Source organism: Anabrus simplex, chromosome 9, assembly GCF_040414725.1.
Source record: "Anabrus simplex isolate iqAnaSimp1 chromosome 9, ASM4041472v1, whole genome shotgun sequence".
Classification (NCBI taxonomy): Eukaryota; Metazoa; Arthropoda; class Insecta; order Orthoptera; family Tettigoniidae; genus Anabrus; species Anabrus simplex.
The window spans coordinates 80,119,736-80,134,233 of NC_090273.1; the positions used below are offsets into that span (position 1 = coordinate 80,119,736).

A 14,498-nucleotide genomic window follows, 5' to 3' on the forward strand; every position below is an offset into this window, starting at 1 on the left:
TGGTGTTAGCCATATGCAAGTCATTGAACACCGCTTTAAATAACCACTAGCTGATGGAGAACTGTTAGATGTTGTTTGATCATCAATCAAAGTAATAAAATGAGATGTTCTCGTGGTGCTTGTTAAATCATGCTGAAATGTTGTTGGACATTATCAGGACGGCACATGAAGATGTGGTTAAAACAGATACATTGTGTCTGGTATAAAATTTGCAATTCATTGCGGTGCCCATGAAGTTAACCTCTCAATACAGCATGTTGTGTGTGGCCTATTGTTGTGTGTGCTTCAGACTGTGCATATTAATACATGAAAGAGTCTCGATGATGAGCATACTCATGATGTTAGAACCAAGTTATTTTCAAATTTACTCATAATTTCATCCCAGTTTTTAATGTCAATTTGTATATATTTGTTTCATTTGTTTTATATCAATTGTGTGCATGTACATTTGTTTAGTTATTAGATGTTTTACATTAAGGCTGAAAATGGCCAGCCCCGACTGAAACTAGTCCCTAATTAATGTAATTTAGAATATTGCATATTATAGTATTGAAAGGTGGACCATTACTACATTAATTTAATAATTATATTGTAGGTACATAGTTCCTCATGTTTGCTTCATGATACCTAGATGTGATATGTAGAAGATATTGGAGGAATTATGTAGAGCAATTGCTAGTTTTTTCTATTGAAATGGCCTATGTGTCTTTATATTAAATTCAAGCTCTTGCTTGTATCTGCGTCCCTTCAGGTTAAAACCCAGTGCAGGCATCTCGGACAGTTAACTTGTTGATGTCGATGTGAATCTAGTATTGAAACTAAGTTGAATTCTCTTCAACATTGTTAACTCCTTGTAAGGCCGTGGACCGTGTTCTACACTAACGACATTGTGTTGGTTGACAAGACACATGGAAGGGTTGAAGCAGCATTGGATTGATGGCAAGCATCTTTGGTAGCAAACAGACTCAAAATCAGCTGTGAAAATATGGAGCACATGGGGACATTAAGCCTTGAACAAACCCAGTTGTAGACTTCTGTGATTTTTGTGACTTTTAAATTGGAATTCTTTGCTTATAAGGGGTTTTATGTTTAATAAAGCTATGTACTGGCACATATGTTTTAAGATTTTTTAAATAAATCAGTATGTTCAAATGCAAAGATTGTATCATGCTGTGACATTGCATTTCAGGTAGTAGCCTATTATATAATTTAATTTATTTGTGGAGTGTGCTGCATGTGCTCATTTGATGAATTCTTTATTAGGTCTGAATTTCATCCTTTTCTTTCTCTCTTTCTAGACAAAGCGTGACTTGGAGAATTCCACTGGAGAACTAAAAAGCTTATCCTCATCCCTTCAGGAAGTTACTCTCATGTTACATGAAGTGAAACAGCTTGTAAGTTTGGATAATTTACTAAAGGAGGCTATCAGTGCCAAGGAGAATGGAAAGTATTTGGAAACAGCAAAAAAACTCCAGCAAATGCAAGAACTTCTTGATAAAGTTTCGAATCCAGAAGTTAAACTCTATAAAGCTTTAAAAAAGGAAAAAATATATGTTCATGAACATTTTCTCTTTGATATGTTTGAATGTTGGAAACACTGCTTAATGTGGGAAGAAAGAGAAACAGAAAAAGATCGCAAACGAGTTTGCCTGAAGATTGATATCTCGCGCTTAAATGAAATAGAACACATGTTTCAAGCTTTAAGTTATATCAAAAATTTAGATTATGAATTGAGCAAATTTGGTAATAAAGTGATGAAGTTCATTTTGTCACCATTAATTTCTCATTTTGGATCCGTGGAAACTGTAACTGACTCTACAACAGCTGTCTTGGATGTGGAGACAATATCGTCATCGGAGAAACCAGATTATGTGACAGTTCTAACAAATTTGGGAAAAGTGTTTAATTTCTTTTGCAAGTATCTAAGTTTAGAGACTGACCAGAATGTGACATTTTTAAGAAAGTTGGGTAAAGTGATCTCGGATGAATTTTGTGAACTTCTCATCAAGAATTGTTTAGCAGACACAATTCCTAGTCATAGTAATGATTTAAAATCTTTTGAAGCAGTTGCAGCCAAAGCAGAGGAGTTTCACAATAAACTCTTGGAAATTGGTTAGTATTTTCTTTGAAATGAAACGTTGAAGGATTGGGTAGAAGAACAGAGGATGGGGGTTAGCTTTAAAATTCACAAATATCATCTTATTCCTTGTATCAGATGGTATAAAATAGGAACATGAAAAGGAATACATAATAGGACAAACATAATGACAGGTCAGTGCAGGAAAAGGGAGTGCTAGAAAGAGAAGACAAGGACAAACACAAAAGGAGAAGGGCAATCTCCATATCTTCATTCACTGCTCTCTTCGAATAGACAGGTTCTCTCCTCATCAATCCCTCTTCTATATTAATCTCTTCTTAGCCCCTGATTTTCTAATTTCTGCTTCCCTGCTAAATCAGGAAGGCGGGCATCAAAATCATTGAGGAGCATCTTGACAGATCTTCTATCTTGGCATGGGTAGAGTAGAACAAGAAGAAACATGGTGGTGGTGGTGGTTGTTATAAGGGGAAGTACAACTAGGTAATCATCCTTTGAACAAGAAGAAAGCTGGATAAAGACTGGAAAATAGAAGAGAAGAAAAGGAAAGGATTTTTTGTTAACTATATACTTTTAACTCCTTCAAGCCTTACTAGATTTTTAGATCAGTTTTCTTCTTCTCTCCTGAAAAATTTGAGAAAACAAAGTTACCCCTATCTTGCACCAAAGCTTTCATTTACAATTCTTAGATTTCGGCAATGCATGAAATAGTTTATCAAGGTTCTCAGCTTAATTTATGTTAGTACACAGTTGTCTTCACCACAGCGACCCATTTATCTAGTGTAGGCCTCTTCTAATTTACCATTTAAAACTTTTTTTCTAGTTAACCACCGTTTATCTTTGTGAACCATAAAATCTGATGAAAATATAAAATATTTTTGGATTAATATTCATTTAATTGTTTCAGTTGTAAGCTATATTTAGGAGCTGACTCTTCAGTTCTGAAAGAAATTAGAACTTTCCTGAGCTAGGATAGTTAAGAAACAACTGAAAATTCAGAAATAGACCCTTTAAAATGTGAATTTTGGACTGGCAACCTAGATGTTAGGCCCCTTTAAACATCAATAATAATCATCATCTAAAATGTGAATTTATGTGATTTCAGTTGAAGCTTGCTTAAATCATGGTGAACCTAGTATTACTTTTCACAACATTTCTGTAATCATAATCACTTTCACCATCTCCTCTTATCCTGATGCTGACAGGTTGTTGGCATGTTAAAGATCTCTGGTGGCGCACACAGTGTTGCCCAACAAAATTAAATTATTTCAGCCACAGTATCTGTTTCAGTAGATTTCTGCTTTCATTGCTAGATAGTGGCACAGTCAGAATTTCAAAATTTCAAAATTGGTAGGCAAGCCACCTAAATGGCACCATTTCAGGTCATCTGCGTCATGGTCTTACGATATTATTATTATGTCTGGCTCCTTCGCTCAATGTTTCAGCTTAGTGCTCTTCAATTCAGAGGGCCCTGGATTTGATTCCTGGCTGGGTCGGAGATTTTCACCTAAATGGTTAAAATTGAAATAATAAATAAAGAGGTTCAACCTACTCAATACAAAAGAATAAGAAATGCAGTGATTACATTCTTATTTAATAATAAGTAGAAGTGGTACCAGTTTCGACCCTAATCCAGGTCATCATCAGCCGATTAAAACATGAAAAACAATGCATAGGAAAAAGAAAATAGAAGATCAAGTTCACTGCGGATCAGTAGAAGAGGCGATATAAAAATGACGGGGCTAGACGCTGTAAATATCTGAAGAAGTAAAATGTAAGTCACTTAAAAGAAACAGTGCGTAATTTTCTGAATGGCAGTATGGCATATGCAGTGTTAGGCAAAGTCTTATAATGTTTATGAAAAGCGGAGAATGGTTAAATGAGCTAGCTTGTATACACTGTCAGGCAAAAAGTCATAACACAATCGAACACATATGAAGATCCATAATCGTGCTGAAGCTGAAGATGAGTAGATCAATTGAAGTTACTTGCCAGCTCCCGGTGATCAGCGCGATATATTCAACATTAGGCACTGTGGTTTCTAAATGGTTTCTAAAGGGTTAATTCCCTCAGCTCATGGACTGGGTGTTTGTACTGTCCTCAACATCCCCGCAAAAAACACACACACACTCACTCTCTCTCTCTCTCTCTCTCTCTCTCTCTCTCTCTCTCTCTCACACACACACACACAACACTATCCTCCACTACAATAACATGCATTTTCCTACACACAGCAGATGGCACCTGCCCTCATGAAAGGTTCTGCCCTACAAGCGCTGCACCAGGCTAGAAATAGCCACACAAAATTTTTTATTTTCATTATCGGCCTTAGGAGACTACACCAGAAGTTATGGATGTGTGTGTGGGGAGAGGGGGGGGGGGGGCGTAAAAAAATAAATACCTGTCGCGTAAGTAGGGCTACTTGTTAATTTTCATGGCAGATATTTTTACAGCAATGGTAATGTGTTTTTGTTATCTCAAATATGTTCATACAAAGTGGCTAGGCCTTATATCTGTCTTTTTTCATTTATAACTTATGTAAAGAGTACTTGGGCCTTGTGGAGTGATATGAAATAATGATATGCTTGTTTATGTCTACTTTACTCTTTCGTTGAAAGATGTTTATATACACAGTACTGCCATAAGTTCTGTCAATACTTTGAATGCATATACAGTTGAACCTGCTTTATACGTAACTCTGTTCTGCGTAATTCGTATTTGTACGTAATTTCCTTTAGGTCCCGGCAAAATGTAATTTAAAAGCGTGTTAATTAAATCTTATTTATACGTAATCCGTTTATACGTAATTTGCTTTTATACGTACTAATTGTCAGTGAAATATAACTGAGTTTTGCGTAATTGTAATGATCACGTGCTTTTTTCAAAGAAACTACTCTATTTACGTAGTTTTCTCTTTGTCGGCGTAGGCGGAAGTGAGCGGTCGGGTTTCGGTGCTGAAACAGAACACAAAGAATTTCGCCGAGTGACATTGTTGAACCTTACTTATTGGCGGCTTAACAGAGGCCGACCGAGAGGTCCCCTTCGCTCTCTATCTCACTCCTCTACCTTCGTCGCTTTTGACCTTCACAATGCCGCCAAAGATTAAGATACATTACAAGCAAAGTGGGAGGTTTCGGTGCAGAAACAGAAGAAAATACAGAAAATTTGTTTGATTATCAGAATTTCTTTCTTGGGAATAACGGAGAAGTAAAATGTCCACGGTACCGTATCTGGTGTTTACTGCTGAACAGTAGTTTTGACATTCAGTTGCTTTTGATTTGCCATGGAGAACAGTAAAAAGGAAAAATTATACCCTAGATGAAAAAGTAAAATTTATACGAGAAGTGGACGCTAATCCACACAAAACAAAAACTGAAATTGCTTCAGACTTAGGTATTGCTTATACCGCGCTATGTACAGTCATCAGTAAAAGAGTTCTTAAAACTGGGTTGAAAATCAGCAAAGCGCAGCCGTCAGTAAGAAGGAAGGTACGTAGATTTGGAGAGAGCACTTTTCGCATGGTTCCAGCACAAGCGGGCTGCAGCTCTACCAAGTAGTGGAGACATGCTGAAGGCAAAAGCGACAGATTTAGCTAAAATGATAAGTATCACTGCTGATTTCAAGGCTTCATTAGGATGATTGCAAGGATTTAAAGATTGTCATGGAATCACGGGAAGAACATTTTGCGGTGACTGAAAAGCTGTGGATGATGTCACGGTGCAACACTGGAAAGAAGAGGTTCTGCCGGGTATCGTAAGCGACGATCAGCCTCCAAACATCTACACTTGTGATGAGACCGGCCTATTCTACAATCTCCTTCCTAATAAAACATTAGCTGAAAAAGGTGGCTCATGCCATGAAGGGAAGAAAAGTAAAATTCTTGTAAAAGTACTTCTCGCCACCAATGTAGATGGATCTGACAAAGTTCCTCCATTTGCGATAGGAAAATCGAAGAATCCGAGGTATTTTCATGGTGCGAAACGAAAACGTACGGAATATGAATCCAGCAGAAATGCTTGGATGACTGTGCTTCTAATGGAACAGTGGTTGAAAAACCGGACATTAAAATGAAAAAGAAACAGAAGGTCCTTCTTCTTATGGATCGATGTGCAGCACATCCATCTCAAAACGTTCTGGAGAATGTCCGAGTGGAATTTTTCTCTCCTAACTGTACCAGTGTTCTACAGCTGCTCGATTTGGGCATCATTGTAAATTCCAAAGTGTATTATAGAAAAATGTTGGTTCAACATTTAATAACACTGAGTGATGCAGGAAATCGAACCTCTCCCCATTAATTTGCTACAAGACACGGACTTCATTTCGGCTGCCTGGAAGTAGATGTCATCCTCCACAATCAGCAACTGTTTACGCAAAGCTGGTGTCTTACTAGAAGAAGCTGCCTCTAATGATGGTTATGGGGACGAAGTTTTGTCTGGCAATGAGCTAACAGTACCGGAGGGTGTAAAATTCGATACTTTTGTGCATTTCGATGATAATCTGGCTGTATGTGAAGAACTACCGGATGAAGAGATTATTGCTAATGTATGCCAACAACGCGGTGGTGATGGACCAGCTGCAAGCGATAGTGACAGTGATGGAGATGGAGATAACGACTTGAATCTTGAAACACCTGAACTGAGTGAAGTGTTAAGTTAAATCGATGTGTGTAGGCGTTACATCAGTGCAAAAAGTTGTAGTGAAAATGCTTTGAATTCATTACTAAAATTGCAAAAGAAGTTTTATACTGTCAATGCAAGAAAAGTGAAACAAGCCAACCTATCTGATTTCTTTAAGGCTTGACCAAGTTCAAAATAATATTTTCTGTCTTAATGTATTTATTATTTACAAGGATTTACACATGTAGGTCTATTCCATTGGTTTTTCAGTAAATATGTGATGTATTGTGTAAGTCTGATTTCTAAGTAATTCTGAGTTACAAGTAGTTTCTTCTCTTCCCCTTGATGTACGTATAAGTCAGGTTCAATTGTAATTACTAAATAAAACTACGCAAACCCATTAATATACCTATATTGTGAAAAAACACAAAATATTCTACAGATTACTCTTATTCGAAATGATCACCATGATTGACAACATAGCGGCAAAGGCATTGAGGCCACCCATCAATAGCTGCATGAATCATGTCCAGTGGAAATTTTTTTGACAGCTGACGATTGTTTTTGTTAACATCTCAATATTCCAGTACCATTTTTGACATGCTAGTGCCTTGAGCTTCTGCCACAGAGAATAATTCAATGGATTGAGGTCCAGTCAGCAGCAGCAATGAACCGTGAGACGTTGGTTACCAACCGCTGCTACATCGATTTTGCATTGTGTGCAGAAGCGCTATCCTGCTGAAAAATCCATGATTTCCCTTCAAACAGTTTTGAATTGATACGTGGTATCACCTTTTCTAACATTCTCTGGTAGACAACTGCAGAAGTCTTTACTCCACCTTCGCAAGAAATGTATCTCTGATGCTCCCCGCCAGGAAACCGCCCACCATACCATGACAGAAGCAGGGTAATGTCCGCACTCCACACACATGGAACTTTCACTCTTGCTTCCTTGGAGGACCGTGCGTACACACAATCATTTTGCTTGTTAAACAAATCTTCCACAGCGAATATTTTTTCACGTGTGAATAGGATATTAAAAATTAAAATTATAAATTAAATAATTGAAGTTCAACCAATTCAGTACATAAAAGAAAGAAATATAGTAATTACATTCTTATTTAAATGGGACTGGTTTCGACCCTAGTCCAGGTCATCGTCAGCCGTAAAAACAAGTAGGCGAAATCACACAATGTTTATGAATATTGGAGAAATGGGTCAGTTTCACACTCTGTCAGGCACAAAGTCACAACACTATCAAATAATATATGAAGATTATAAATAAACTTGAAGTCGCAGACGAATAGATTTGTAGAAGCAAACCGCCAGTTCCCGGTGATCAGCGCGGCACATTCAAGGTCATGCGCTGCGGTCTCGAACGCCAAAGTTGAGTGGAGAATGTCTTGAAGGTCCAATATTTGTCTCGGTTGCGGGAAGTTAAGTACGTATATAAAAAATATACGACGCAAATCAGTATAATTGAATGAGAACTTGTGCTCTTGTTAAGTTCTTGGAAAACAGTTGACTTGAAAAAACAATTGTTTTCCAAGAACTTAGCAGGAGCACAAGTTCTCATTCAATTATACTGATTTGCGTCGTATATTTTTTATATACGTACTTAACTTCCCGCAACCGAGACAAATATTGGACCTTCAAGACATTCTCCACTCTACTTTGGCGTTCGAGACTGCAGCGCATGACCTTGAATGTGCCGCGCTGATCACCAGGAACTGGGGGTTTGCTTCTACAAATCTATTCGTCTGCGACTTCAAGTTTATTTATAATCTTCATATATTATTTGATAGTGTTGTGACTTTGTGCCTGACAGAGTGTGAAACTGACCCATTTCTCCAATATTCATAAACATTGTGTGATTTCGCCTACTTGTTTTTACGGCTGACGATGACCTGGACTAGGGTCGAAACCGGTCCCATTTAAATAAGAATGTAATTACTACATTTCTTTCTTTTATGTATTGAATTGGTTGAACTTCAATTATTTAATTTTTAATGTTAATAATTTCAATACGGAACAATGAAATTTTTATCTTTAAATGAATAGGATATCTCGTTACTGGCTCTCTCTGTATGTCATTAACAAAGCCTGGGATCGAACCCGGCATATCTCCTTTAATTTTTCAGTTAGTAAATGCCTTGTGTATCTTTTATATGCACCGACATGTAAATCATCCTTCAAAATACGTGACATAGTTCGTGAAGATATATTCATTTCACGAGACAAAATTGTTTGTTTACGCAAAGTATTACATCGAATCCTTGCACAAACATCATTCATAATTTTTTATCTGTGTACACACCTAGGACGGCCAGATTTGACACGCTCAGCAGTTGCACCCGCTTGTTTAACCCCTCAGCGTCGCATCCGTTTAAAGAGCTTCCTACCCCGCGGCCGGATGAGATTTCAACTACGCGCGACTGAAATACATTGATTCACTTAAAGCGTTACTACTAGTAGAAGAGTAGCCCGATATTCACGAAATTTGGAATTCCTTAGGCTAGAACTATGTAAATGAAGATAATTACATAATTGTTTCACATTTCCTTAGTAATTTAGTTCCGTGTGATAGAGTTCGAAGCACTCTTCGAGACAGAGACCCAAGGCACACTCCTGCCAGCAGTAAACCGATGTCTTCTTTTCACCGTGTTTTGAACACGCGATACAACGTCTCTGAGGTTTGGATTTCTCACTCTTGGGTGCTAATTTCCTGATAAAACGTATTTCCTGCAACCTTGGAACTGTAATATCTGATGCGCGCCGGCCTTGAATATTTCGTTTCCCGCACGAGAAGCGTATTTTGTACTACGTAAACAAACCTTCCATCAGCTGAAATTGATAAGATAACTGCTCAATGTTTGTCCCTGTCACTTGTCTAAATATTATTGGAGAATCTAGGAATCATTATTCACTGTTGAAAACCTCCCTTTGACCTGTATAATTATCTATAGTCTCCTACACGAAATTTCCAAGTACTGGTTCCTCCTCATCGTCACTCTCATCATTTACCACTGCATCGGCCACAGCTACAACATCTATTTCATTATCACTACTGCTAATACTGCCACTACTACTTCCAACTACTCTTTCATTTGAATTATACAATATTTCAAGCATGTTACTCTCAGCAGGAGCTAGCCATTGAGCGCGGTGCGTCACACAAGCTGATGAAGCTGCAGCGGGACCGAAAGCGGCAGGACGAAACTGAATGAGGGGAATAACATTTATGACGAATCAAACCAACTCGATACATATTTCAGATTAAAAGGTCGATACATCGTCTTTCAAACGAGATATATACCATGCACAACTGCTTCTCATGTCGTATGACAGAAAGCAGCACTAACTGATGCCTACACAGAGCACTCGTGGAGAGTTACGAAAAGACTACAAGCTGAGAAATAAAGACAAATATAATAAATAAACCGCACTCTTAATACAAAATTAGAGCAAAGAACATCACACGAAAAGACAAACTTCTCAGATCATCATTTCTTTATTTTATTCTGTGGGAAAGAATGAAGCAAACGGACTATTAAAAAAGCAGGGATTGGTGCTCAGACATAATTGACAAATACTTATCCTTGCAAAAGCAACTACACTTTAACGATTTTCAATTCTAATTTAGAACACTGATAAACCCGAAAATGTCTTCTTGAAAACAAAACAATTTGCATATCCATAACACCAAAACTCTTCGCGCTATAGCCGTAAATGCGAAACCATGTATGGGTCTATACCACGTATAGAGGTCAGCGCTGAGGGGTTAAACTGTGCTATGGTCCGAAACACAAATTGTTCATTGATACCGAGAGGTTTCAGCATACAAAAGGTTTCCTTAGCTCGCATTCCGCGACAAAATAACACCAATACAGCGATATGTTTCTCATACACTACCCACTCCATCTTTCACTGCAGCCAGCTGTTGGCACACTGCACACCAGTTACTAGCGGAGTCGTGAAGGTGACCTTGTGGACTATGACATACAGCGTTGCCATGTTTCTTCATTCACACTTACCATATTACTGCGTCTTTAGATTTTACTGACAGAACTTATGGCAGTACTGTGTATAGGTGAGAAATACAGCCAAATTATTCTGGAATCTAAAGGGAAATTGTGGAAGGAATTTGGAACCTGGATATGATACGTCAAGTGGCATAACTTTTTTTTGCAAGAGTTATAAAGACTGTTTTGTTTTACCATCAAAATGTAGGCTGTTATTATGATGGGGCCGCCACTCCCGAAGGCATTTTAGAGCTATCGCTGGTGATTTGTCAGACTACTCCTAACATGGAAAACAGACGCCTTGTGTAGCCGGACAGACGCTGCATTTAATGGGTTACCAAAGCCCACCTTCACCGTGTTCAGTGCCATTGAAGTCTTCACTCTTCCCGAGCTGAGACCCCATACCAGGTAGTACACACGAGGTTAGTATTCCTGGGCTGGCACTCCCCGAGATGGCGCTGACTCTGAAGAGGGTTCCTAGAGTTACATAAAGATCTAGTGATGACATTTCTTGATATAGTAGAACTACTGTATATGATCGTGTACCCAGGCAAGGGGTATGGGAATTAATAGTAAGAAAGGGAGTTGGAAATTCTACATGCAGTGTATGGCAGATGTTTTAGCTGTGTCCAGATGAAAAGTTGGGAGGACAGAATGGTTTAGGAATGCTACTTAGCAAAGATAGGGAAGTGTGTTGTCACCACTGTTATTTATAATGGTACAGTACTGGTTGAAATTATGAAGGAGTCAAGTCAAAGAGTTCACAGAGTAGAAAAAGGAATCATTAATACTGGAGGTAAGAAAGTTGATGTGTGTTCACCTTAAAACATCTAGGAAGCAAATTAATGCAAGGCTGGATGTAGAGATTAGCAAAATAGTGCAACAAGAGAAAATATTCTACCAGATTGTAAAGAATCAAGTTTAGAAGAAGAAGAAGAGAAGGTACGAAGAAAGTGTCAGAAAATGATGTATCATATGTAGGGGATACTGGAGCTCGTTACAACAATTATATTTTATTTGGAGACTAGCAAATGTGCCCATGCTTCGCTACAGTATTCTACATTGTATACGGATTTCTCCATAAATGACTGTAAATTCAGTGAGTAAGTTTATATTAAATTGCAGGTCTCTTTGGACTACCTGGGATACAAAACAGGGAAGATGCCATACGATGCTTCCGTTGTAACATAGGCATTGCGGAAGTTTTGAGGATAGTGGCAGGCCAAATTTTCTACTATCAATCACAATCGAGTTCGGGAGTTTCTAGTATAACGGCAGGCTCACTTGTCAACAGCCATTCACAATAGAAATGGATAGTTTTCATTACAAAGACAGGCCCCTTTTCCTAATGCCAGTCAAATTCGAATTGGAGAGATTTGATTATAATCGAGATATGGAGCGCTATCTAACGTACCAACAATCGAGACCTGACAATAAGTCATAGGACCAGAGTTGTAGATCTCTCCAAATTGAACGACAGATTGTTCTATCTGTTTTGTGGTGCGACTGAATGTTTAGCCACCAATTATCCTTAAATGAAGGTCTGCTCCATCATTAAAATTGCATCCATATTTCATGATTTCTGGGGTTAAAAGTTATACATTTAAACAGCTTGGAATTTTTCCACAAAGAAAAGTGTCCTGGTTTTGGGATTAGCACTCACATACATACGGAGTAATTAAGGAAGAAACAAATACAGTTAAGAAAGTCGAAATTGATAGAAAATACGATTATAACTGAGGACAGCTGGACAGGACAAATATGTAAATATACAAAGTGGCTGTATTGGGAAAGAAAAAGAAATCCCTCAATAAATTGTGATGGTATGAGTTATGGATATAACAAAGCGGTAACAGAGGAGAGAAATTTAAGCGCAGAGGTTCTTAGGTAAACAGATAAGATGACTTAGGGTGTTACTACTTAAGCCTAAAGACGCAAGGCAGAGACAAGAAATTAAAGAAAAAACAGAAGTAGAATAAAATTACAGTACAAAATGTAGCAAATGCTGGAAAACACCTTACAGTGTGAAACAATGTGCTACACTCCGTGGTACTGGATCAATAGTATGAGTTCTGGTTTTCTTATAAACACCCCGTCTATTCAGAGCTATTTTTTAAATGTATTCATATTAAAACCTTCCCCGGGATGGGTATACTCTAAATATGAAATTTGGTCGAGATTTATCCAGCCGTTTTGCCGTAATGTTGGAACAAACAAACAGACACGAAAAATAAAAACCACTGATACGGTCTTGAGTTGACCTAAAATGGATAAATATCTGAAAAATTGGCAAAAGATAGGAAATTACAGACAGCGGACCCCCTACAACTTTATTTATATAGATTTTCAATCAAGTCCTGCCACACTGTGACAGTTAATGCAACTGCTCTAGACCTTTGAGTACGAATGTCAGAAAATCTGGTAATTTTGTATTGTGTTCTGAGTCTTTGTTCATTTTTCTGCCTGCAAGTAACTTTTTCTCATCTTATTTTATTTAGTATATAATACCATTTAGAATTTTATTTGAAGACAAAGGAAAAATTATTATAGTTCAAAACTGCAATAAGTGTTTTAGCCTCTGTTTTGTTATTTGAGAACAACTGCCAATTCTTAACAAGGAATGCATAACAAGGCATTTTGCAACAGGTGTTGCGACTAATCCCAGCATTTGTTACAACTAACCCTAGCTTTATAATACTGTATGCTGTTTAACAGATATAATAATAATAGCTCTCTTATAATCATATTTGTGGGCGTGGTAGCTGAATGACGTAGCTGCTGGCTTCTCACCAAGGCAAGCGCAGTTCGAATCCTGGCCAGTGCATGTGGGATTTTTAAAATGAAAAGTATTGTGTCTGTGATTTGGATTTCACGTAAAACTGGAGGTCCCATGGCTGTGGTCATGTAAAACTAGGCGCTCAGCTTTGGCTTAATCATATTTCTCGATAGTTAGATAATATTCAATGTAATAGCTCTTTATATGGTTCTGTGTATTTTTAGGCTAGTAAAAAAGGTAAGGAATGGGTTCATTATGTGAAGTGTAAACAGTGGTCGCTGGGTGTGTGCTAAAAACAATCCATATGTACCTGTGTGGACTGTTCTAACAACGGTTACCACTCAAATTGAATGTTTCACCATCTTACATACACTTTTGCAACTTACCCCTCATGCAGGGTGCATTGCAACACGTGACACTCAGTTTTCAACGGTCATTTTGAGACATATTATTATTTTAACTGTTTTTTTTTTAATTGACGTTTTTGTTAGATAAAAGTATAAAGTATCTTCTGATTGATTTTATTTCAATAGGAATAAATGTTACCTTAAAAATAAATTTCAAATTATTGTTGCTGCATGCCCCTGCTTCCCCTTCTACATACCCATTTTCACATGTGCAGGAGTGACAGAAAGAGTGGAGAGTAAATTCAAGCCACTGAAATGAAATTTATAGGAAGTGTGATAGGAAAGACAGAGTGAGAAGTGAAGATGTTAGGATTGAAATTTGAGTAGAAAATTTGAATTATAGAATTGAGAAAACCGAGCTCGATAGCTGCAGTCGCTTAAGTGCGGCCAGTATCCAGTAATTGGGAGATAGTGGGTTCGAGCCCCACTGTCGGCAGCCCTGAAGATGGTTTTCCGTGGTTTCCCATTTTCACACCAGGCAAATGTCGGGATTGTACCTTAATTAAGGCCACGGCCGCTTCCTTCCACTTCCTAGGCCTTTCCCATCCCATCGTCGCCATAAGACATATCTGTGTCGGTGCG

At 37.9% G+C, this 14,498-nt stretch overlaps 1 protein-coding gene across 1 annotated transcript in view; it reads left to right on the plus strand.

Annotated features, from left to right (window-relative positions):
* Zw10 (Zeste-white 10) overlaps window positions 1–14,498 on the plus strand; it is a 196,409-nt gene that overhangs the window by 17,398 nt on the left and 164,513 nt on the right. The window contains exon 3 of the mRNA XM_067153573.2: window positions 1,299–2,112. Coding sequence (XP_067009674.1) covers window positions 1,299–2,112 — 814 coding nt within the window. The remainder of the gene's footprint in view (window positions 1–1,298; window positions 2,113–14,498) is intronic.